The sequence below is a fragment of the Mesoplodon mirus genome (assembly GCF_964341445.2).
Source record: "Mesoplodon mirus genome assembly, chromosome: 3".
Taxonomy (NCBI): Eukaryota; Metazoa; Chordata; class Mammalia; order Artiodactyla; family Ziphiidae; genus Mesoplodon; species Mesoplodon mirus.
Genome location: NC_138978.1, coordinates 20,607,912 through 20,632,815, shown reverse-complemented (window position 1 = coordinate 20,632,815; position 24,904 = coordinate 20,607,912). Strand labels below are relative to the sequence as shown.

Sequence of the window (24,904 nt, the reverse complement as noted above, 5' to 3'; positions counted from 1 at the left end):
ACTTGAATGACCAGGGAACCTGGCATTCACACTGTAGACTGTGGCACTTGCTGGACTCAGGTTTTATAAAATAAACAAGTCTCTGCCCCTTTGCTGCACCTCAGGCTCTGCTCACACACTTGCAGTCCCATCTTCCCAGAGCGATCCTCGCTCTTGAGCCATCTACTCGCTGTCTGTCTCACTCACCAGGGATGGGCAAATGCCGTTCCGTAAGTGACCCCCACGGAATCAGACTCCAGCTTGGAATCTGTCTGCCCTTTCCTCCTCAACAGGTGTTTCATAGGCTCTGGGAGCAGAGAAGAGTTGGGGTCTTACCGGATAAATACGCGTTCCAACAAGTCCACAGACTCTACACCACTGCCAGCGCCCCCAGGGTTCAGCCCTGAGGCCACAAGGGCAGCACCATGGCAACAAGGCAGAGACCACCACTGCCACATGAGAGCAAGTGATGTGGCCAAGGGGACCCCGGTAACATGTCCTCCGCGGCAGCAATTCAGAAGGTCTCTTGGGCAGAAGTGGGAGAAGAGAATAAAATGGCCAAGTAGGGCTAGAAGAAGTCTTCCTACAATAAAATCCATGCTTGGGCGTCTCTAGGGAGCAGCACCGTAACAGCGCTGTTGATGCAGCAGCTTGCCGAGGTCCACTCAGAGCAGAGACGAAATTCAGGGCGGACCTTTCGCTCACGTTGACCAGAACCAGCACAGGCCTCGTGCTCCTGCTGGCTGTGCCACAGGGTGAGGGCGCAGCCAGCAGCATTATCTCACGGCTCTGTCTGCTCTTGGCAAAGTGAGTTGTGAGTCTGGTGATGCTGAAGAAAACGAGTGTCCCGCCACGATCTGGGTCTCCAGCGGAAACCAGAGAAAGGGTGCCTCAGTACTTGAAAGGATCTGGAAGTTGGGTTTAAAGCTTATAGCTTTCTTTATTCAGAAGACTTTTTAAAAAGAAAAATCACTTTCCCCTACAGGTCCTCAGCAATTAATTTTTAAAATTTTGTTTTTTTTGGCTGGAAGAAGTTCTGATAACACTGCTATTCCCACCCACCCATGCACTTTTTTTTTTTTTTTTTTTTTTTTTTTGCTGCACGCGGGCCTCTCACTGCTGTGCCCTCTGCCGTTGCAGAGCACAGGCTCTGGATGCGCAGGCTCTGGATGCGCAGGCTCTGGATGCGCAGGCTCTGCGGCCATGGCTCACGGGCCCAGCCGCTCGGCGGCATGTGGGATCTTCCCAGACTGGGGCATGAACCCGTGTCCCCTGCATTGGCAGGCGGACTCTCAACCACTGCGCCACCAGGGAAGCCCCACCCATGCACTCTTATCTGCCGGGCTTGGCCTCCATGCCCTGTAAGCAGGGCTGCTCCACTCTTTCAATGGGTTTTATCTGGTGCCAAGGGGAGATTCGGTGCCATCTCATCACTTGCTGATCAAGAGCAATCCTGGTCCAACAGCTCACAGAACTGAAAACCCTTAAGAAGACAGAGACGGCCGTGGCAGAAGCAGTGAGGGCCTCACAGGGAGGCAAAGTCTTAAAGGTTTGAGCACCATCTTCTGGTCAGTTATTGGCCTCTGAAAACTTCATTTACTTCAGAATGGGACAATCCCTGAGCTGACAAGCTCAAATGATTTGCACATAAAATGAGCACACAACTGGTGGCGGGGTGAGCTGGCCCAGCTGCCTGCACAGAGCAGGATGGACGCAGCAGACACACTGGCCAGTGTTAAGGTCCCACCTTCTGCCCTTCCAGCAACGTGTGATGGCAACAGAAGTAGCGACCATGACCCAGATCGACCCCTCCCCTGCTGGTACCTGGTGATGTGAAATGTGCTTAGAAAGAAGGGGTGGCCTTGTCTTCTGCCAGCCTGTATTTTGAGGGTGAGTGATCAAACTGGGCAGTACCTTCCGCAGGGGGTCAACCACACGAGGTGGCAGGGAGCCGTGCTGGGTGTGTGAACACGGCCCTAGCTGACTTCAACCTTCTGCCATCAGGGAAAGGAAGATAAATGCTAGTCATTCCCTCCATCTAATTACACTTCATAATGGATTCCATAAACCATTAATTATCAGATTATATTTTAGGAACTGAAGATAAAAAAGCTTTGTAAAATTCAGACTCCAAAGGATCACTGACCTGCACTCATAGTGGCAGCTGGAAAGAGCTCAGACAACAGGCTACTCACAGGCAAGGAAGACCCTGGCAGGAGGAAGACTCAGGGGCCACCATGGGCGCTACTCCACCTGGCGCTGGTTCACTGCTACGTTACATGTATCACGTGCTCCTCAGGGAGGGGATGAGGCCTCCAGGTTGGGTAGAAGCTTTAGGCTTTGATTAGGGAAAGGGGATTGAGGACACCACAGAAAAGCTATGGGAACCAGCCTCAGGTGCAGAATACCATGAAGAGTTTCCTGGAAAGGCAGAGACGGTTTGCAGCTAGATGGCCTCACACTGAACATTCCCAGAAGAAACACTCCAGAGGCTTCGTTTTGGGAATGGCTGACTATACTGACAAAGTGGGACTCAGCACGGAAATGAAGCCTTCCTGCGTCAGCATGCTGCCACCTGTCCTACCGCCACCATGAGAGGAGGCTGGAAGGGTGACAGACGTGAGGAAGGGGCTGAGTGTGCTCAAGGCTGGGAATCCCCAGATGGTCCGATGGTGCTTTTCTTTTTTTTTTTTTTTGCCGTACGCGGGCCTCTCACTGTTGTGGCCTCTCCCGTTGCGGAGCACAGGCCCTGGACGCGCAGGCTCAGCGGCCATGGCTCACGGGCCCAGCCGCTCTGCGGCATGTGGGAGGATCCTCCCGGACCGGGGCACGAACCCGCGTCCCCTGCATCGGCAGGCGGACTCTCAACCACTGCGCCACCGGGGAAGCCCCCTATTTTCTCTCATTTTTAAATGGCCAGAAGGCACTGGCAGTGCCTGCAGCCCCACTCTGTGGGCCACTGTCTTGCACTGAACTGCTGCTCTGCATGCTGAGGGCTGCCAGCACATCACATCGCTCTGGTTACTCTGGTCACCAGCTCTTATCTCACTGCTCTTTCAGGCTCCATTTCAGAAGCTATACTCCACTTGGGGATGGACAATGTCAGAGAAGCCACAGCAGCAGGCCTGCCTGCTACGGAGGGCGGTCGCGTTGGTGCTGATGACTCAGACTTGGTTTTATGAGAACCATGATGCTTCTGTCCGTTTCCCAAGTGAGACCACTTAGGTTGGTGCTAAGCTAAGATGCTCAATACTCAGGACATCGAGGGAGGAAGGGCAAAAGGCAAGTGCGGAGCATTCTCTCTACTGCAAACGTAGGACCCTCCACGATGAGCAGCCACTCACTTGGCCTCCCCACAGATTAGGGTCACGGTACCATCTAGCAAGTCCTCCACCGTCACTGCCACAAGCTCAGAGCTGGTCTGGGATGTCTGTGAATCTGGCAATGTCACAAACACCTGCGAACCAGCAAGCTGGGTCTCCTCCAAAGTGATCACCTGCTCCGTCTGGGCCACCGGCTCTGGGGTTTGGATCACCTGAAAGGGAAACACCGTGAGGCTGCTCTGGGCAGTGTCCACAGTTGGCTCCCCAGAATTTACATGGTTTTCATCTCACGCTGTAATGATATTTATGTTTTCACCTGAGGAGAGCAGTTACATGTGCTTAATGGGAAGAGGCAAGTCTCACACCAGTGATGCAAAAGAGAAGGCAGGCAAACAATTTAAGTAAGTCTGTGTGCCAAACTGCTATAATTTAGCTCAGTATGCCACCTCAGGGTGCCTGGACTCTGATTACACACCAGTGAACGCGGGCTCAGTTTCTCACACTGGGTTTTCCTGTCTTGAGGATTACACTGCAGAAGTAAGTGCCGTGCGAAAGGAATGCTACTGAATCAAAGTGGTTCGTGTCAAGCTTGAACCATGGAAATGGGAATGGTTTACCAGAAGCCTCGGGTTGCCAAAGGTGGCATGTCTGGACCTTGATCAGGCTAAGAGCCTTACTTGGAGGCTACGTGGCTACAGAGCTAATGGCTACAGGAAGAAGAACGGACAGACAAAATGTGGCTTCTGTCAGTTCCCTCACGCAGCTCACCAGGCTGGAGGGCACTGGCTTCTCTCCTCCACAGCCCACACACGCCCCTTCCAAATCTGCAGCATCTGTTAAAGATGCCTTTCCCATCTCAGGGAGAACTAGTCTGGTTAAGTACACCCAGTTCCTGCCTGAACCTCCGAGTTGATGTTTCTGAGCCATGGAGCTCGGAACAGCTGGATGTTTTCAATACAGAGCGCCCGCAGAGGGCACAGCAACCCTGGCTCTTGAGAGCTGCCGAGAGCAGCAAGCGCTTTCCACTAGACCCGAGTGGGCAGAAATGGAGACGCCAAGCTCAGCCACGTCTCTGCTGTAGGAGTGAAGAGACCAATTGTGATGTTCAATAAAAAAACACCTAGGATAGCAGTTTTCAAACTGTTTTTCTTTCTTTTTCTTTTAGCAATGGAATCTTTTTTATCGCCCCAAAGGACATCTTACCCAGAATCCTAATATATAAAAAAGATAAAAGCAGAGCTGTTCTCATTGAAATGGCAGCAGGATTGGCACCCAGAGGCCTGGCCGCCTGTCTTGCCCTCTGCTCCCCACAGAGGCCTGTAAGAACACGGCTATAAGGGGCTGCTCTACGGGACAGGACGGGGGGCAGCCCAGCCAGCTCACAGTTCCTCTCCCGTCCATTCACAAATTACTGTCAATCAACAGAATGGAGTTTCTTTTCCCTTCCTGCCCACCCTCTCTGGAGAAGACGGGAAGGCAGTAATAGAACTAGAGACACAAAGAGGGGCTGGAGCAAGCGTAGCCTTGAAATATCAGAAGAGGGGGGCTGTTCACCCAGGTAAAGGTGAGAAGCCCAGACGTTCAAATGTGCCCTGTGCCCAGCCCAGAGGAGCTACCAAAGCACTTCAGCTGAAGGTGGTCTCAACAAAGAGCTCATCTACCCTCCTCCGAGGTTTCCGGCAACTCTCACCACATCCCATGGTGTTCTGCAGAAGGTGAGGGAGTGTGTGAATTGGGAGGAGAGGCCAATGTCATTCTGCTTTTGAAAATTCTTGTTCCAGCTTCCCTCTACTCAGGGGCCATTTCACATGTAGTCACCAGGAGGCTAGAATTTTCTGTTCTGTTTGGAAAGAGGTCCAGAGACTCTTCTGCAAGATCCTCCTGGTCATGAATGCATCACTCACGGGGCCCTTTGAGAGCCCCGGGGAGAAAGGCTAGCTATCGTGATGGGACTGCCTCCAGAGAAGCCTTAGGAGCCCCGTGTCAGCACCCTCATATCTGATGGCCCCAGAATCACCTGCACCATCTGTGAGGCGGCCGCTTGGCTTTCAGTGCCCGTCACCTTTGGGTGTTCAGACTCCAAGTGACAGTCCAGCTGGGCCTGGGAGGTGAAGAGCTCCCCGCAGAGCTCACAGGGGAAGGTGCTCTCCGACTGCTTGAAGTGCTCAGTGGTGACGTGGTGCTGCAGCGCCCCGGGAAAGCGGAAAGTGGCTGCACAGTACAGACACCGGAATGGCTGTGACCCTGGAGGAGGGGGACAGAGGGAGTGACTGAGGGAAACGAGAGCAGGGAGGGGAGAGGAAGGTGCAAGGGGGGGCGAGGAGCACAGGCAGGTCCAGAGGCAGCTCTTCAGCTCCTGTGGGGCCTGGAGCGTGTACAGTTTGGGGAGCCCTCTCTAGGAAAACGGATACAAAATTACACATACAGGATGAGGGGCAGATCTTTGGAAGGGTCCCGCCAAGTGAAAGGCTCCAAGGCACAGCTTCATTAGCATCAGATTCAGGCTAAATCTGCCTCTGCCAAAGCCCATTATTCATTCAACTGTAATGATGCTGACAATGTTTATTTCGTCAGTTCTAAGAAGCACGTTTTAACGTCTCTGAAATGGGATCCGTGGCATCTTACTACTGTTACAGGCCACGGAGGTTGGGTGTAATTGTCAACAAGTGCACTTGCACGGACACCTAAAAGGGCAGCATTAAGACTTGCAGAACGCACGTCCACAGTCTGAAAGAAAAGCCCTAAGACAGGAGCACTGCATGTTTTAAACTCACAGGAAACGAATGGTTTAGGAGGGAGGAGGTGAGGGTTGGACGTTCAGCTACACTCCCAAAGCAGGAATCAGAAGACTAGTTTTGCTAATGCTCGAGACACCAAAGCCACCTTACCGTGCGCTCCATCACCAGTGCTCCTGACGGTGGAGGGCAGCACCACGTGGAATAACACTCACGCCAACAGTCTGAACTGAGAGCTACTTGGGAAGCTGAATTCTTACGTTAATCAACTTATTTCTTACGTTTCCTTTTTTTATGTATGCATACAAGAGTGCATAAAATCTACATCAAATTAAGTCCAAAGCAGCACTTAGGATAACCTGCAAACTCTAAGTGATAAGAAAGCATAGTTTAACTGGCAGCAGTTTTTCTTTCTTAACAGTTCATTAGAAGTGGTGCCTCTTATATACCTGGCATTTTAGATTTGGTAAGATATAGCAGGAACAATGATAATCATGGGTAACGCTTACGAGATGCTTACTGGCACCAGGCCTTAAGTGTTTTCTGTGTACTACCATATTCAACTCTCACGGTTACCCTATGAAGTAGGTACTGCAATCGTCCCTGTTTTGTAGATGAAGAAACTGAGGCACAAGTTAGTTGTTACTTAGCCTGGGCTGCACAGCTGCAGATGGTGGAGATGAGACCCATCCCTGGGCAGTGCAGCTCAGGAGCATCTTGGAAGGGGCACTGACCTGAATGCTGGCACTTGATGTGAACCTGCAGCAAAGCTGGCGTGGGGAAGAGCTCCTTGCACTGGTCGCATTCATGGAACTTCATATCTGCGAAACACACGAGGAAAGAAGTGGTGGGAAAGAACAAAAGGAAGATTCTCTGAGCCTGGGGAGTAACAGGGCTGGGGGCGGGGTGATGGCTCACACTTAGCGAGCATCTACGAAGTGCCAGGATCCTGATACCTATGCTACATTAGTGCAATCTGTGGTAAAGAGCGCCAGATCTGGATCCAAGTGCCCGGATGCAGAGGGTTTTTGTGAGAATTAAAGGAGAAAACACACACGGGTGCTGAGCATAGCGCCATGTACTCAGGAAACACTTCATAACTGCGAGCTGTTGTGATTATCCCCCAATTTATCTGTAACACAGGTATGAATAATTGACTTTCTGAAGAAAAGGAAACAGGTTCAGAAAGAGAAGTCACTTACCAAGGTCACACAGCTAGAGTTAGGAGTCCCACCCTGGCCTGTGTGCCACGCTTCCCATGTGACACGACCAATCACCACCGAGGCTGGCAGGAGTCACACTGCTCTACGTCTCCAGTTGCAAGAACTACTGCTACTCAAGCTAGTGTTACTGATGGACTGACGTGGCACCTGCCGGTGTGCTGGGGAGGAAGAGGCTGTCACTGCAGCACACCACACTCTAGCACTAGAAGTCGTGATTTAGGGCTGGAACCCAGGATGCTACGTCACCAAGCCCCTTCCACTCCTCAGCCCCCACTCCCAGTCCAGGGCACCCCAATTCACCTGCATGCTCTGCTTTGATGTGCTTCTTGTGTTCAATGGTGTTGGGAAAGGTTTTGTCACAGGAGCTGCACTGGAGTGACGAGAACTTGGAAGATCGATGGTTCTGAGCAGCAAACACGTCAGGGTGGTGGGTCCGATTGTGGTACCACAAACCAGACAATTGCTAAAAGGAATGTGGCAAATGTTAGGTCTTGGATGTTCTAGCAAGCTGGAGAGTTCACAAAGCCTCATGAGAGAAAAGCGCTCCCAGGGAAGCTTATGGACCTGGAGTCGCACCCTTACCCACCACAGTCAGTGCTGACACGCGAGGGGACGCTGGTGCTCATGGGAACAAGGCACCTGCGTATTTACTGAGGTCACCACAGGGCAGGGCCGGGGCCTTCAGAAACCCATTCCTCACAAGCTTAGGAGGGAGGTATTAGGCTCTTTCCAGTGACGTGGAAGCTGAGGCACAGAGGGGTGAAGTGACTTGCCCAAGGTCACACGATTAGTAAACAGGAGGACCAGGATTCACACCCTGGCCTTCTGAATGGAGAATCTGTGCTTCACCACCGAGCTGTCTTGCTGCCTGTCAGAGGCCCAGGGCACAGCAGGGAAACCCGCTGGAGAGGGGCAGTGCTGTCCCTACTCCATAAGCCCCTTCTTCCCGGGTTCCAGAGCAGCGCTGTAACACTCTCCGTACAATTCCATGGTTTCCTAGAGACCAAGCCCAGGTTTTACCCAGCTCTGTAACCCTAACGTCACAGCACAATGCTTGGAACAAAGTTAGCTCTCAATTTCTGTTGAGCTGAAATTAGCTGCTGGGTTTCTTTCTCTGTACCCAAATGCTATACATGCCAGCGAGGGCCATTCTTTTCTCTGTGGTCTTAGAGTTTCTCAAAGAAGTGGTTTCTTTTCAGATCTGTATGGGGTTTCCCTTCAATTACATAGCAAACTCTAAGGTAAAAAAGCAGAGCTCTTCCCCAGGAGTTTAAAAAAAAACCCCACAAAACACCAATAATTGTGCTAAACAAGATAATTCCAGGTAGCGTTACACACCCCAGTGTCATTCTCACATCCCTCAACACATGGGATCAATAGGTTCTAAAGAATGTAAATATCCAGGGAAAATGCAGGATTCAGTTCAGGACAAGGCTGAAATCTAAGAGAAGAAGTGCAAGAACTCTTGGCTCCAATTAAAGCTCCCCCACTGACCCCACTCTGACCAGGTCACCACAGAGGATCTGAATAACCTATCAGCTGCATTCTTCATGAGAACCAGCCAAATGGTCATATCCTGGAGACGAGGTGTTCTGCAAGCCACAAACACGGGGACCAAGGGAGACCAAAGGGAGACCAAAGGGAGAGTGGATGAGGGCCCAGGAAAGGTGCCCGCAGAAGCTGAGCTCACCTGGTAGGCCTTGTTGCAGATCCCACAGCTGAAGGGCTTCCCTCCGACGTGGGTCACCATGTGCCGCTCCAGCATCGAAGGGGCGCTGAAGATCTTCCCACACGTGGGGCAGGGGTGGTACTCCTTGGAGTGCACCTCGTGGATGTGCTTTCGGTGATCCTGCAGAGTGGGGAAGCTCATCCTGCATTTCTTGCAGTCATACGGATCTTCTATGTCTGGTTCCATGAGGGGAGGGAGGGGGACACCACAGGCAACAATCAGTGACAAGTGGTTTTCAGTGTGCAGCTCCAGAAGCAAGACTGTTTAGAGGTCATGCGGGGTGACAGACTCGAAGGGCCAGAAATCACCGCATCCATCACCTAACTACCTCCTACCTTCATCCTGGGAGGTGGGGTTCCTCTGAGGCTGCTGGATTAACCACCTCTGAGCATTAGTTTACCTCAATTCCTCATCTTACATCTTATAAGTTAAATTCCATCTTAGTACTTTCCAGGGAGTATCACCTTTGCTCTTCCCCTGCCTGCAGTGGGTGTTTTGGGGTTTTCTAATTCTCTATAGAGATTTCCCACATACTCCCCAAAGCATCACTATTTCCTTTTTTGTCAGTAGTACAATGCAGAGGATGAATGCTTCCTTGATCCCCACTTTAGATTCAACAACAAAAACATTTTCAGAAGTAATGTTTATTAAGTGCTATATGACATGCGTGTTTTAAGTGCCTACATATATTAAATCACTTAAAACTTCCAATAACCCTATGTGTAGGTTCTACTACCAGTCCTATTTTATAGATTAGGAAAATCAAGGTTTAGAGAGTGCCCAGTGGCACAAGTATGATATTGCTGAGCTGGGTAACAATCCCAGCTTTCACTCCCAAGGTCATGCCCTGAGCTGCATGCTGCATTGGACAAGGCAACTCCTCAGTGGGACCTCAAAAATAAGAACTAGCACTGATGAAGAATACATTTGCCATCCTGTGGCAGGAAAGTTCAGTCTTTTTCTGAAGGTAACAGAAAGTAAAATGTTTGAATAATAAAATCCTTTGCCCACAGAAAGGCCCAGCCCATCAGCCAATCTTATGTGTGCACTGATCCAGGTTAATTCAGGGATTCTGACACGCAGCAGCACTCGGCATCATTAACTAGTATCCCCGTGGACGTGAGCTCTTGAGATCTCAGTTTCACACTATCTTTTAAGATACTCTGAAGGAATTCTCCGTAAGCAATGATGTGATCCTATGAAACAGGCAAGGAACAGTCAATGAGAGAGGGGCCTGGATGCTGGGCCTGCTTTGGGTGATCCACTCCAAGTCATGGCAAAGTGTTTTGGGTCTTTTCTATTCTGAAAATTGATAATGTCTTCCCCTTTCCTGACTTCGTGTGATGCTACTGGGAAAAGGAGACTAAAGCGGAATGTCATTTAAAGAGATTGAGAGGACTTCAAAGTTGTGGCACTGGATCCAAGCCAAATCCCACTCACCTGGAAGTCTACTGCAACTGGATTTTCTGGACAACCTTGTAAACTCCTTGCGGGGAGTGGGGGGCAGCACTTTATGTTTTCCTGTATTGCCCAGTGCCCAGCCACATGCTGGGCACATACAAGCTCTGGCGAAGTGCCTCGTTGGCTGGCTGACAACAGGCTTGAATGTGTTGACAGAAAGCACATGTCTGTGAGATACTGTATTTGCCAACAGCTAGAAACTGGTGTGTGGGGAACAGAGGTAGGGAGGGGAAAAGGGAAGAAGGGTATGCAAGGTGCATGGCATGAAAAAAAAAGGCAGGCTCTTATGGTGACAGATGGCACTGGAGAAGGCTGCTCTTGTCACCAATACTCTCTGGCATTTATTGAGCATTTTCTATGTGGCAGGCATGGAGCTTCATGCTTTATGTGTGATATCTCTTTTATTCTCACAACAGCCCAATGTGGTAGTATTACTATTTTCTCTACCTTACAGAAGGGGCATAAGAGGCTTAAAAAGGTAAAGAAATTTGTCTAAGGCCTCAAAGAAGTAAATGGCAGAGTAATCAAGATTCAAGCCCAGGCCCGTGTGATTCCAGAGCCCAAGCTCTTAACCACCCTGCTGGGCTGTGCTGATCACACGACTGCTACAACAGAGCAGCTGAAGATGATGTGACGTGACCAGTGGACGCCTCCTTGGCGATTTCCTGATGATGTGATGAGGAATCACAAAATCTCTTCCTCCCCTGTGTGTGTTGAATGGAAGTGTGTTTTTGTCTGTATCAGTTCTAGTAGAAGGGGACAAAGATGGCGGCAGACACTACTAACTGAGTGAATACAAGGCATTTGGAAGAGAATGCTGGGCAGAAGGCTTTTTAAGGGAACATGACCAGGGACCACTCACAGTGGTACACATTAACTCAGAAAGTGTCCAGGCTACTCCTATGGGGAAAGGCAGGTTATGACCATAAGATGAGAGTGGGAGTAGGAAAAAGAAGCTCAGCGGACAAATGGAAATATGCTGGTGCTCTGCGAGCCTGTCTGTTATAGAGACGCTTTCCTTCAAACATAATGGGCCTCCGTCAGCCAAAAAGAGCCAGGTGGGCTAAAACGGAAGACAAGGAAACAGCCTGGACAGAGAATCACACAATGACACGTTAAAATGGGATTCTTCTTGAAATAGGAATGAGGGACTCTGGCTTTTGCAGGAAAATAGGAGAGGGGAAGGCATTGAACGGGGCCCAGCTCTGGTGGAGTGATGACTGTTACGACTGCTGCACGCCTTCCCAGCGCCAGGCCTGGTGCCGAGTGCCTAATACCCACAAACTCAGTACATACTGTGAAAGGTGTGCAGGTGGATGGAGAGGCCATTGGCTTGCCGGAAGCCCTTGCCACAATCTCTGCAGACATATGGCTTGTCCCCGGTGTGGGTCCTCACGTGGCGGGACAGCTCAATGGACTGGGCAAACACAGCATCACAGTACTGGCACGCATACATTTTTCCTGGAAATATACATGAGTTTCTTAGAGGCAGCACTAAACATTTAGGGCATTCATAAAAACAAAATCACATTCTAAGGCACAGAGCAGGGAAATATAATCTGGGAGATGACAGTAAAACACGAGGCAATTTGTAATACACTGGGTGAGAGGTCTGAGCCATCCTATCAGATGGTACCTCACAAACACAGTTGATCACACAGAGGGGGTATCAGTGTCTCCCTACCCTGAGGGATAAGGACAGAGTTCTCATCACACAAGACCAGCCATCTGTTAATCTGGCCACTACAAGTATGTAAGAGCTCATTCCATTCCCAGGGAACAGATATATCCTTGAGCCCAGAAATACGTGAGTCTGGATCCCGTGAAAAACACACGGGGCAGAAATGCAACTGCACGTAAAAATGACAGACATGGATTCAGAAAAGAATGACAGCTTTCTGCCAGTGACTTGCTATAAAGATTCTCTTGGCTTCTCTATTTTCTCATGCACTAATGAAAATACAACGACTAGACTGCCAGAGAGTATTAGAAAATACCGGTAAAGAGCAAGTCTGGAAAATCGGCATTTGTAAAAAAATGCTAGACCAAATGTACCTTCAATCTCCCTTATGGGCCAACAGAGAAATGGGAAAATCAATAAGGTGAGAGTCCAGACAGCCCAGATCCTAGGGCTGACCTCAACTAGGGCAATCTATCTCATTTTCATTTTTTTTATGTTACACTTCGGAATAAGATTTTGTTAAGAAAAAAAGGGTTTCTTACCATTTCCTCTAAGATCAGAACAAGACAAGGGTGCCCACTCTCACCACTATTATTCAACATAGTTTTGAAAGTTTTAGCCATGGCAATCAGAGAAGAAAAAGAAATAAGGAATCCAAATTGGAAAAGAAGTAAAACTGTCACTGTTTGCAGATGACATGATACGATACATAGAGAATCCTGAAGATGCTACCAGAAAACTACTAAAGCTAATCAATGAACTTGGCAAAGGATACAAAATTAATGCACAGAAATCTCTTGCATTCCTATACACTAACAACGAAAAATCTGAAAGAGAAATTAAGGAAACAATCCCATTTACCATTGCAACAAAGAGAATAAAATACCTAGGAATAAACCTACCTAAGGAGACAAAAGATCTGTATTCAGAAAACTATAAGACACTGATGAAAGAAATCAAAGATGATACAAACAGATGGAGAGATATACCATGTTCTGGATAGAAGAATCAACTTTGTGAAAATGACTATACTACCCAAAGCAATCTACAGATTCAGTGCAATTCCTATCAAACTACCAATGGCATTTTTCACAGAACTAGAACAAAAAATTTTACAATTTGTATGGAAACACAAAAGACCCCGAATAGCCAAAGCAACCCTGAGAAAGAAAAACGGAGCTGGAGGAATCAGGCTCTCTGACTTCAGATTATACTACGAAGCTATAGTAATCAAGACAGTATGGTACTGGCACAGAAACAGAAATATAGATCAATGGAACAGGACAGAAAGCCCAGAGATAAACCCACACACATATGGTCACCTTATCTTTGATAAAGGAAGCAAGAATATACAAAGGAGAAAAGACAGCCTCTTCAATAAGTGGTGCTGGGAAAACTAGACAGCAACATGTTAAAGAATGAAACTAGAACATCCCCTAACACCATACACAAAAATAAACTCAAAATGGATTAAAGACCTAAATGTAAGGCCAGACACTATAAAACTCTTAGAGGAAAACATAGGCCGAACACTCTATGACATAAATCACAGCAAGATCCTTTTTGACCCACCTTCTAGAGAAATGGAAATAAAAACAAAAATAAACAAATGGGACCTAATGAAACTTAAAAGCTTTTGCACAGCAAAGGAAACCACAAACAAGACTAAAAGACAACCCTCAGAATAGGAGAAAATATTTGCACATGAAGCAACTGACAAAGGATTAATCTCCCAAATACACAAGGAGCTCATGCAGCTCAGTATCAAAAAAACAAACAACCCAATCCAAAAACAGGCAGAAGACCTAAGTAGACATTTCTCCAAAGAAGATATACAGATTGCCAACAAACACATGAAAGGATGCTCAACATCACTAATCATTAAAGAAATGGGAATCAAAACCGCAATGAGGTATCACCTCACAGCAGTCAGAATGGCCATCATCAAAACATCTACAAACAATAACTGCTGGAGAGGGTGTGGAGAAAAGGAAACCCTCTTGCACTGTTGGTGGGAATGTAAATTGATACAGCCACTATGGAGAACAGTATGGAGGTTCCTTCAAAAACTAAAACAGAACTACCATATGACCCAGCAATCCCACTATTGGGCATATACCCTGAGAAAACCATAGTTCAAAAAGAGTCATGTCCCACAATGTTCATTGCAGCACTATTTACAATAGCCAGGACATGGAAGCAACCTAAGTGTCCATCAACAGACGAATGGATAAAGAAGATGTGGTACATATATACAATGGAATATTACTGAGCCATAAAAAGAAACAAAATTGAGTTATTTGTCGTGAGGTGGATGGACCTAGAGTCTGTCATACAGAGTGAAGTAAGTCAGAAGGAGAAAACAAATACCATATGGTAACACATATATATGGAATCTAAAAAAAAAAAAATGGTTCTGATGAACCTAGGGGCAGGACAGGAATAAAAACACAGACGTAGAGAATGGACTTGAGGACACCAGGGGGCAGGGAGGGGAAGCTGGGACGAAGTGAGAGAGTGGCAATGGACATATATACACTACCAGATGTAAAATAGCTAGCTAGTGGGAAGCAGCCACATAGCACAGGGAGATCAGCTCGGTGCTCTGTGACCACCTAGAGGGGTGGGAAAGGGAGGGTGGGAGGGAGGGAGATGCAAGAGGGAGGGGATATGGGGATATATGTATACATATAGCTGATTCGCCTTGTTATACAGCAGAAACTAACATAATATTGTAAAGCAATTATACTCTAATCAAGATGTAAAAAATAAATAAATAAAGTAGCAGTACAGCAGGGGGAAAAAAAAAGAAAAAAGAAAAACAGGGTTTCTTGAATCAAGAGTTGAAATTATTGAGAAGCCCAGGACTCAGCCTTTGGCCTTCTTCTCTGTCTCCACTTTCTAGATGATCGTATCTCAGAGCCTTACATTCCACCTGTACATTGCTAGCTCCCACATTCTCTCTAGCTCCCACATTTACATCTCTATCTCCCAGCTGTCCCTAAAACTTCAGACTTATATCCACTGCCTATCAGCCTAGTTGTCCAGCTGGAGGTCCAAGAGTAGCTCAAATTTACCACCATGCCAAAACAGAGTTCCTGAGTCCACCGCCACCACCCCTGCAACCCACCCACCTATACATACACACACACTCCAGTTTCCCCCGTTTCAGTAACTGGCAGCATCATTTACCTGGCTGCTCATGCCAAAACCCCCAAAGCCACCCTTAATTTCTCTCTTTCCCTCATATCCCACATCTAATCCATTATCAGTCCTGTCACTTCCACTTTCAACAACATATCCCCAAACTTGAACATTTTTTTACAACCCCTCCAACACAGCTTCGTAAGACCCATTCTGGATTTTTAACCTCCAAAGTGATGAGACAATACATTTGCGCTGTTTTAAGCCACTGTTCCTGGTAATTTTTTACAGCAGCAATAGAAACGAACACACCTCACATAAAAACCAAAGTCTTTACCTTGGCTTAGAAGATCCTATAAGATCTGGCCTTTTGGTTTCTTTTTTTAAAAATAAACTTTTTTATTTTTATTTTTTTTTTGCTGTATGCGGGCCTCTCACTGTTGTGGCCTCTCCCACTGCGGAGCACAGGCTCCGGACGCGCAGGCTCAGCGGCCATGGCTCACGGGCCCAGCTGCTCCGCGGCACGTGGGATCCTCCCGGACTGGGGCACGAACCCGCGTCCCCTGCATCGGCAGGCGGACTCCCAAAAACTGCGCCACCAGGGAAGCCCCAACTTGTTTATTTTTATTTGTTTATTTTTGGGTCTTTGTTGCTGAGCACAGGCTTCCTCTAGTTGCGGCGAGCGGGGGCTACTCTTCATTGTGGTGCATGGGCTTGTCACTGCGGTGGCGTCTCTTGTTGCAGATGACTTCTCTTGTTGCAGAGCATGGGCTCTAGGCACGTGGGCCTCAGTAGTTGTGGCACGTGGGCTCAGTACTTGTGACTTGCGGGCTCTAGAGCGCAAGCTCAGTAGTTGTGGCGCACAGGCTTAGTTGCCCCGCGGCGTGTGGGATCTTCCTGGACCAGGGCTCGAACCCGTGTCCCCTGCATTGGCAGGCAGATTCTTAACCACTGCGCCACCAGGGAAGTCCCAAGATCCGCCCTTTGGTGACCTCTCTGACCTTATCTCTCAACCCTTTTCCCTCATTCACTGTGCTTTAGCCCCTTCTAGTTGTCTTCGGTCCCTCCAACAGGTAAGTCTCATTCGTTCCCACTTGGAGGGGGGTGCTCTGCACTCGTGATGTTCTCCTCCTAGATCTTCCATTGGTTCTGTCTCTCACTGTGTTCAGGTTTCTATTCAAATCTCCTCTGCTCTCTCTGATGAGACAAATATTAATAAATAGTTCCCAATCCCCACCCCTGCTGCTTATTCTGCTTTATTTTTCCTCATTGCAATGACTACTACCTGAATTTATATTACACATTTTTTTTTTTTTTTTTTTGCGGTACGCAGGCCTCTCCCTGTGTGGCCTCTCCCGTTGTGGAGCACAGGCTCCAGACGCGCAGGCTCAGTGGCCATGGCTCACGGGCCTAGCCGCTCCGCGGCATGTGGGATCTTCCCGGACCGGGGCACGAACCCGTGTTCCCTGCATCGGCAGGTGGACTCTCAACCACTGCGCCACCAGGGAAGCCCTACACATTTTTATATGGTCTGTTTTACCCGCTGGAAAGTTAGCTCCGTGGGCTTGTGTATAGTTACACTATCCCTAGTGCCTGGAATAATGCTCAAGAAATTCATTCACTCAGTAAATGTTTATTGAGGACCTCCTATTGCTAAGTACTATTCTAAGTTCCACAGATATAGCAGAGGGAAGGAAAACAAAAGACGAAGAGCTTTACCCTCATGGAGCTTGTATTCTAACAGGGGGAGACTAACTATAAACAAAATAAATTAATACGTAGATGACAGATCCTATGATAAGTGAGAGGGAGAAAAATAATGCAGGGGAACTGGGGCTGGGGCACTGAGATTTTACACAGGGTGGTCAGGAAAGGCCTAACAGAGAACGTGAGGTGTGTGTAAAGACTTGAAGGCAGTGAGGAAGTGAAGCCTGGAGAAGTCTGAAGGGAAAGCATTCCAAGAAGAGGAACAGCAGGAACACAGGTCCTGCAGCAGGTGCCCTGCAGGTGAGAGGCCTTGCAAGGAGGCTGCAACGGGTAGAACAGGGCAAGCGAGGGGGAGAGCAGTAAGAGATAAGGTTGGAGAGGTATCGGGGACTTGATCATGCGGGGCCTGGCAGGCTACCCTTCAGATTTTACACTGAATGAGGTGAAAAGCTTTTGCAGGGTTTTGAGCAGAGATGACCTAACGTGGTTTAGCTTTAGAAGGATCACTTGGGCCTGTGTACTGAGGACACTGTCCAGAGAAAGGGTGAGAGGAGGAGACCAGTTAGGAGGCTACAACGACAATCCAGGCGAGATGATGGTGGCATTTGTGCTCACACATAAATGCTCCAAATGATGTACAGAATCCTCCGAGTAGCCTTCCCTGACAACACACCGCCCCCACCCCGCCCCCGCCAACAACTGGACTAGAAACCCCTACTTCATTCTTCTGTATCTCCCTGTAATGGTATTATTCCATATCACACCTCTGATCGATGACGCTGACCCTGCACGGTAACTGTCTCTATACTAGAGACACGCTGGACCGTCAGCTCTGTGATCCCAGGTATTCCAGGTAAATCATTTAGTGTCTGCCATTGCCTGATCCACAGCAGGTGCTCAACCAAGGGTTTTCTTATGCTTGAACTCCACCTCAAAGCCCAAAGAATTCCTGGCTTTATGTAAATTCTATAACTAGAAAGTCATAATATTATGTTAGCTAACCTCTCTTCAGAAACTCTCACCAAAAGCATTTTACATGTCTGTGCACATATGTATTCCCAGCAACTGTGCACCTAGAGAGTCCATGTCTGTTTCTGTTTTTGATCTCTTTGAGATATATATCACGCCTAATCCCAAATAGGTTTTTAGGCAGCTCACAGTGTGAAAGTTTGCAGGAAAAGTGAAGAAATTCTCCACACCTTACCTTCTGAGTGCTTCTTCTTGGTGTGGTAGGCCAGGGCAGAGGCCTGGGTGAAGGTCATGAGGCAGTGCTTGCACATGAACGGACGGTCCCCAGTGTGAAGGCGAAGGTGGTTCTTCAGGGTAGAATTGGCCGCAAACTTTGCCCCACACTCTTCACAGGAGAACGGCTTCTCGTCAAAATGCTCCGTCAGTTTGTGGTACTGCATGCCTAGGGAAGCCATGCCAGGGACCAGAGATGCTAGTGATCAATGTTATGAATTCAGCAGGAGGATACACCCGAGCACTGTCTCAGGCCAGGCCTCGAGAGGAAGCACAGCGTGAGCCACAGGACGCCAGGCCATGCTGCTCATCAGCCCGCCACCCAGCGCTCCAAGCCACCTTGGTCCGTTCCTGGCTGGGTCAGGCATCAAGTGTTCCGGGTTTATCTTGTCTATCTCCTCTCTCTCTCTCTTAAATAGGACCCAGTCACCCAGAAAGAGTGAAACAAAACTCAATTTTCTGTTTCATTAGGTTTGGGGCAACGGAAAACAATTCAAATTCTACATCCCCTGGTTTCTAGGACTCTTGTTTACTATCAAGAAACAAGTGATACATGGAAACCTAAGAGTCAGGTGTGAAATAGCTGACTATTATTAATAATAGTTTTTATTATTATTATGAATAATAATAGCCACAATTTACTGAGTACTAACTCTACTGAAGGCACTGTACTAGGTGTTCAGCTATATTATCTTAAATCTTCATAGCAATTCAAAAAAGTAGATGGTATCAGGGTGCCTATTTAACAGGGGGAAATTAAAATTCAGGGAGCTGATTCCAAAGCTCATGCTCTTCTCAAAACATTACCCTGCCTCTGCTCTATTTTCTAAGCCTTTCCTCTGCTCTGTTTTCTAAGCCTTTCCACAGCCCTTATTGCATACTGGAGGCAAGGCCTGGAATCCAAACTACAATATCTGAATTATCATCCTCTATTACTTTGCCTTCTTGAATGTACCTGAGGCATGAGCAAATTCTCTTCCACAGAGGTCACAGGTCACTGGAAGCCTCTTCTTCTTCTTCTTGGGGATGTCAGGCTCTCCACCTGTACCATGGGCCTCCAGCTGATGTTTCTCCAGCTCTTTCTTAGAGTCCTTGGTCTCGTTACACTCCTTACACTGCACCTGTTTGCTCTTGGCCACCCGACAGCGCTTCATGTGCACCTTGAGGCGGCAGTAGAAGTGGAAGCTCTTGTCGCAGGCCTTACAGACGAAGCTCTTCTTGGCAGAGTCTGGGGAGGCAGAAGTATCTTTCTCTTGTTGTTCTGGCAAGGAACCAGTCTCTCCTTGACCGTTCTGTCTCCCAGGCTGGCAGTTTTCTTCAGCTGGCTCAGCTGCCTTTCCATTCGCTTTGTCCTTGGCTTCAAGGTGAAATTTATTACTCACCATCCACCTTTCCTTCTCTCCCTTTTCCTGAGTAAGGAAACCTGCACAGGAGAGAGATCTGATGGCTCTGGGAATTTCCTATGTTTCTACTTTGCTTTCAACTTTGCTTCTTAGGGGAGAATGGAGACTACTTGAGACTGTCATCTTTACTCTCTGATAAACACAGATAGCATCATTGTACATCTATGTCTGTGACTTTTCTAAGCATTTGAGAGCATATAAAATAAAGCAGCGATGGGTGAACTCTTAAATGAACTGCCGCCTCTTCTCTCCAATAAGGAAACAACCTGGGGGCCTAAGAGGACCCCACCCACCCTGTTTCTTACCAGCATACGCCAACTCCTGCATGACAGGCTGCAGGCCTGGGAAAGATCTGTGGATGCTGCACAGGAGCTGACATATTTCAATGGCCGAGATGGATTTTTCCATGGCTCTGCTCAGCAGTGCTCTCAGGGAAGCTTCAGGGCTGGCTGTCTCAGAGGAAATGCTCAGAATCTAAATGAATACCATGAGACAAAGGTTTGCGGTTAATATCAGCAGATTTTCTCCATGGTTTTCAACGTAGGAAACAAAGCTAATTTCAGGGAGGCATTGCTCCATCTGTAACAAGTATACATTTCGTGCCATAAATATAGCGGAGAGCCCTCCTTCTCCAAGAGCAGGGAAATTAACAAAATTTTAACAAGGAGGCACATATGAGACAAATGTGCAAATATAAAGGTGCAAGCAAGGAAGCACTGAGGATTTTCTGTGAGAAGTATCTTCTCAGAAACCAGGAGTCTCCCAAGGGACTTTTCTAGAGCTTAGTATTATATGCTTGGAAAGCTATAGGACTTGGTTGTTGGCATTTCTGTCTTGATGATCAAGATAATTTTTCATAATATATAACTGTTTCAATGTTGGGAAGTAATTCTGCATGATCAGTGGCTTCACATTTTTAGATACTTAGATGTACCCTTTTAAACATCATTTTCTTTCATAAAGAAACTCAGGTTTTTAAAGAAGGTTCAAATAGGGGCTTTCAAGAGGCCAAGAATATTATTTCAAAGCCATCCTCTCAGAATTTTAGAGCTATCAGCAGAAAAGAGTCAGTACACTGAGAAAATAAAGCTAAACCATCCACAGATGGCCAAATGGAATTTTCATTTTGGAAGATATTTTATTTCTGCTCTTTTCAAGTCTATCTAAATAAACCTGATGTCCCTGGAGGCAGGCTTGAGACTAATTAGCGAGGCTAAAACTGATCAACGGCAGAAGCCCCATCTCTGAAGTGCGAGGCACGCTGGAGAGAGTCTAGCAGACGAATCTCTCCTCTGAAGCCCCACAGAAATGTGTGCCATCTTCTGCCCATCTGAGAGTCAGACCAAGGTGGGGCTGTCACCTGTGTGTACAGAGTTAGGACAGCCTTTCTACACACCACCCATGCCTACCTGGATCAAAAAGCATGACAGGTGAATCTGTAGTTTAATTTTATGTTCCTTTATAATTCTTTCCCACTCAAGATGCACATGATCCTGGGATGAACATCCGTGAATTCCCCCTGAAATCCCCACCTGGTTTTTCTGGGATGCTGGCCACACTGTGAGAAGCCTTACAGAAAATGAGTTGGCACTATTTGTTATCCCATATGGGCAAAAGCTTTGTTCTTTCTATGTTTATTTTGGCTCTTTCTAGAAGCCAGAATAGAGCATGTAATAAGACCAATTTTACTTTTCTTCCTCTGAAAAAAGTTGCTTCTTAGAACATGTGAGAGACGAGTATCATGGTTCCCTTTGAGTTTTCCTAGATTTAAACAAATGGAATAAATCTGGGTTTGAGTCACTTGAACCTGAGTTCCAGTCCTGGCTGCTTCGCTAACTAGCTGGTACATCCTAGATACATCACTGACCCCTCAGAGCACAAGCTCCCTTATCTGTAAAATGTGGGTGGTATCACCTGTCACCCAGAGTTGGGAGGATTATAAGAGCAAAAGCATGACAAGTACTGCTTAGCCTGGGCCTGCCCGCAGCAGGTGCTCCAAGGAGCTGGTTCCTCCCTTAGGAGTGAAGACAGTCCCGGGCATCAACGCTGTAAAACTCCCCCAAACACTGTGTTGTTATCCCCACCACACCTCTTTCACAGTCTCTGCCAGGAGCTCTTCCTCTGAGGCCAAGCACTTGAGTTCAGCCCTTTGCTGGATGGCCTCTAGGATCAACCTGTGATGCCTCAGGATGGTTTCGAAGGCAGCACTTTCTGGGGTCATCACTGAACAAAGAAGGATTGAAAACTCATTAGTAAAACTATGAGCACCATTTTTCCCTTTCATCTTTTCTCAACTCAGTTCTTCATAATGAGAATATACTTCATCTATCTCCCACCTGGAGTTGGGAGTGAAGAAGATGGCAAACATCACTGTAATCAGAGTATAATTAATATAAGCTTAGAAGAATTGCTGCACATTTTACTTTGAAAGGTTTACAAACTCCCATGTCCTTGAACAAAATTGCCAGTCCTTACTTCTACTGGTCAGGATGTGGAAGACTACTGTAAGAGAGCTGTTTTCTGCAAAGACTGACAATAATCTCTGGTGGGGGCAAAGCCAGCACAGAGGCCAGGCAACCTACCTGCCCGGAAGAAAGCGTCTGCGCCAGGCTCCCTTCGTATTTCCTCCGTGAGCAGGTTCAATGGGCAGGCCTTTGTCTCCTGAACCACCAGCAGCAGTTGCCAAATGGCTGCTGCAGAGAGAGTCTGCTCTTCTAGAACTGCTGACATCAAAGAACTGAAACCACCTGAACCAGAGTCACGTTTCACAAGCTTCTCCATGACCTTCAAGATGCGGCACAAACATACACATAAGGGACTTTCTAGCCACTGGCCCAGCTGCAGAGCTGCAAGTCTGAGCACTGGGTCGTAGTGAACGTATTTCTGGGGAGGAGTTTTTCAACAGCCTTCACTTCTTTCAACCTGAGAGATGTTTATACACGAGAAGGTTCTTCATTCCTCCTTTTGAATGCTTTTCCTTATCACTGCAGAAGTTACAACTATCCTTCTTGTCACTCTGCCTTAGAAATTGAATCACCTACTATCTCCTTCTCTGCTGACCCCTTAGCGTTTCTCAACATGGCTGTGTGTGTGCATGTTTATATAAAATAGAAATACATTAAAAAAATATATATGTTAATCTTTTTTCTTCTCTCTCAATTTTGCCCACCCTTCCTCCCTCTCTCTCTTACCTCTCTTTCTCCAGGGGCTAAATTCTTCACATGTGGGATCATTTTTTGTAACATCTGGTTGTCTGTGAAAATCTCTGAGAGGTTTTCGTGATACCGCCTCAATAGTTCAATCCCATAATCATCAGGGCTTGCTTGGACTGTAAGGATATTAGCAAAACAACAACAAAACCTCCTTAAGGCCTTTTCTACACGACATGAGGGGAGTTACAAATGCGGACAGAAGAACAGATCAGCACAGGAGCTCTCTCTTCTCTGGAGCAAAAGTGCAGCTCGTGGCTTGGGGCCTCACACATGTGTGCTCACGTCTCCTCTGGTCTACACTTAATCACTCAGTGTTGCAGGGTCACAAAACCACCAACACTTTGAAAGTTAGCGCCCAGTGGTAGAAACTAGTGATTGCTCAACCAGGGGGTAATTAGAAGGCTGCACTTGTAAGAGGTGCAGATGTAGAGACTCAAGGGATGTTATCCACCAGGCCTGAGGTAAAGGATCCATGCGGCGATCCAAAGTACAGGCAGGCACGAGTCAGGACAGCGGTAGCAAAGCTGACCCATTGTTCTTCTATTTATATGCCCTCTGAGCCAATCTGTTAGTTACTTTCTTTTAAGAGGTTATATTTATTTGAAAGTAAAGAAAAATCAAAACTATCAGGCATTCCCCTTAGCTTTGCAGATATTTAAAAATTTATTTTCCTCTCTGGCCCAGTAACTCCACTTCTGGGAATCTAGCCTTAAGAAATGATCTGAAGGCAAAAAAAAAAATCTGTGTACAAAGATATTTGCCACTGAGAAGCTTGTGATGATAACAACTAATATTTACTGAGTGCGTATTATGTGCTGAGCACTGTGCTCCATCTTTACATATATTATCTCACAGTAGCCACAAAAATGAAGGTGGAAGTTACCATTCTTACCAACATCTCACAGAGGAGACAATGAGGTTCAGAAGGGTTAAGTCACTTACTCAGGGTCACAGAGCTACCAAAGAAGTCAGGATGCAAATCCCAGTAATCTTGATAGTCTTAGCCATTATGCTACATGTGCCCCTAGACAAGGGCATGAGTAAGACAACGTAAGTATACTTATGATAGAAACTACATAGCCCTAAAAAAATAGAATTCTAGGGAGTGTTCTGAAATGTGGAGGAGAATGTTTGTTATATTGATAAGTGGGGGAAATGGTAAAATATGGTAGAGTATCTCAACATTGTAAAAATAATGTGATAGATAAAATATGTCAATGTGTTAATACTGAAATTATCAAGTGGTGGGATTTGAGGTTTTCTTCTTTATTTTTTAAACTGTTCAAGTTTGTATAAGTACATATTATTCTTACAAGCTAGTTAGAAAGTTCTCTCATTTCCCAAATAGGCTTCTTCTGAAAACCACTTCATTCTCAAACGTCCTGGGATGGGGGATGATTGGCTAGAGTTGGGTTGTTTTTCTAAGGGATAGTCCCAAACTGGCTGGACACGAGAGGTGGTTAATTCTGGGCACTGCTGGGACCGAACAGCACTCCAGTGGGAGTGGGGACGTCAGGACCTGAGTTCCTGCTGCTCACACGTGTGAGCGCTGTGCGTCCATCTGCTCCACAGGCGTTCACAGGTGGCACGTGACAGCCCCGGGAAAGCCACACTTTTAGACCCTGAACCACGGGAACATCACGGGGGAGCTTAATGGAGAAGAAATTCTTAGATTTCCGATCCTAACTCCAGAGATATCGAGAATCACTGATTTGTGACAGCTAGTTTCTCTTTCACAATGGTCTTTCTTAACATTGTCTTATCTCCCCAGCAAGGAGCCAAAAGGGTGTTTTAAGCTATAATTTTCTGTAGGAGTGGTTCCAGTCCAGAGAGTCAATAATTAACTAATACCTGTGGTGCTCGGCAAAGCAGCTAATTTCTGCAAATTCTCCAGCAGAAGGCCCAAGTTTGGGAACGTCATCTTCATAGCCTGAAGGAGTTTTACCAAACTCTCAGCGCTCAGGGTCTTCTCTTCAGCCATTCTGTGCAACAAATTTTCTATTGCCTCCTTGGGTGTTCCACCCTCACAGCAATTCAGAATCACCTGCAGTGGCAAGCAATCAAC

The 24,904-nt window shown here is 47.2% G+C and overlaps 1 protein-coding gene across 3 annotated transcripts in view; it reads right to left on the bottom strand.

The window, feature by feature from the left end:
- Positions 1-988: 988 nt before the first annotated feature.
- ZBTB40 (zinc finger and BTB domain containing 40) overlaps positions 989-24,904 on the bottom strand; it is an 81,356-nt gene continuing 57,440 nt past the window's right edge. For all 3 annotated transcript variants that reach the window (XM_082613996.1, XM_082613995.1, XM_082613997.1), the window contains 13 exons: positions 24,691-24,883; positions 22,819-22,955; positions 22,210-22,411; positions 21,717-21,850; positions 19,933-20,101; positions 19,180-19,647; positions 18,187-18,393; positions 11,747-11,911; positions 8,951-9,165; positions 7,561-7,723; positions 6,772-6,858; positions 5,320-5,546; positions 989-3,514 (listed from right to left, as the gene is read on the bottom strand). In XM_082613996.1, coding sequence (XP_082470122.1) covers positions 3,320-3,514; positions 5,320-5,546; positions 6,772-6,858; positions 7,561-7,723; positions 8,951-9,165; positions 11,747-11,911; positions 18,187-18,393; positions 19,180-19,647; positions 19,933-20,101; positions 21,717-21,850; positions 22,210-22,411; positions 22,819-22,955; positions 24,691-24,883 — 2,562 coding nt within the window. In that variant the 3' untranslated portion in view covers positions 989-3,319. The remainder of the gene's footprint in view (positions 3,515-5,319; positions 5,547-6,771; positions 6,859-7,560; positions 7,724-8,950; positions 9,166-11,746; positions 11,912-18,186; positions 18,394-19,179; positions 19,648-19,932; positions 20,102-21,716; positions 21,851-22,209; positions 22,412-22,818; positions 22,956-24,690; positions 24,884-24,904) is intronic.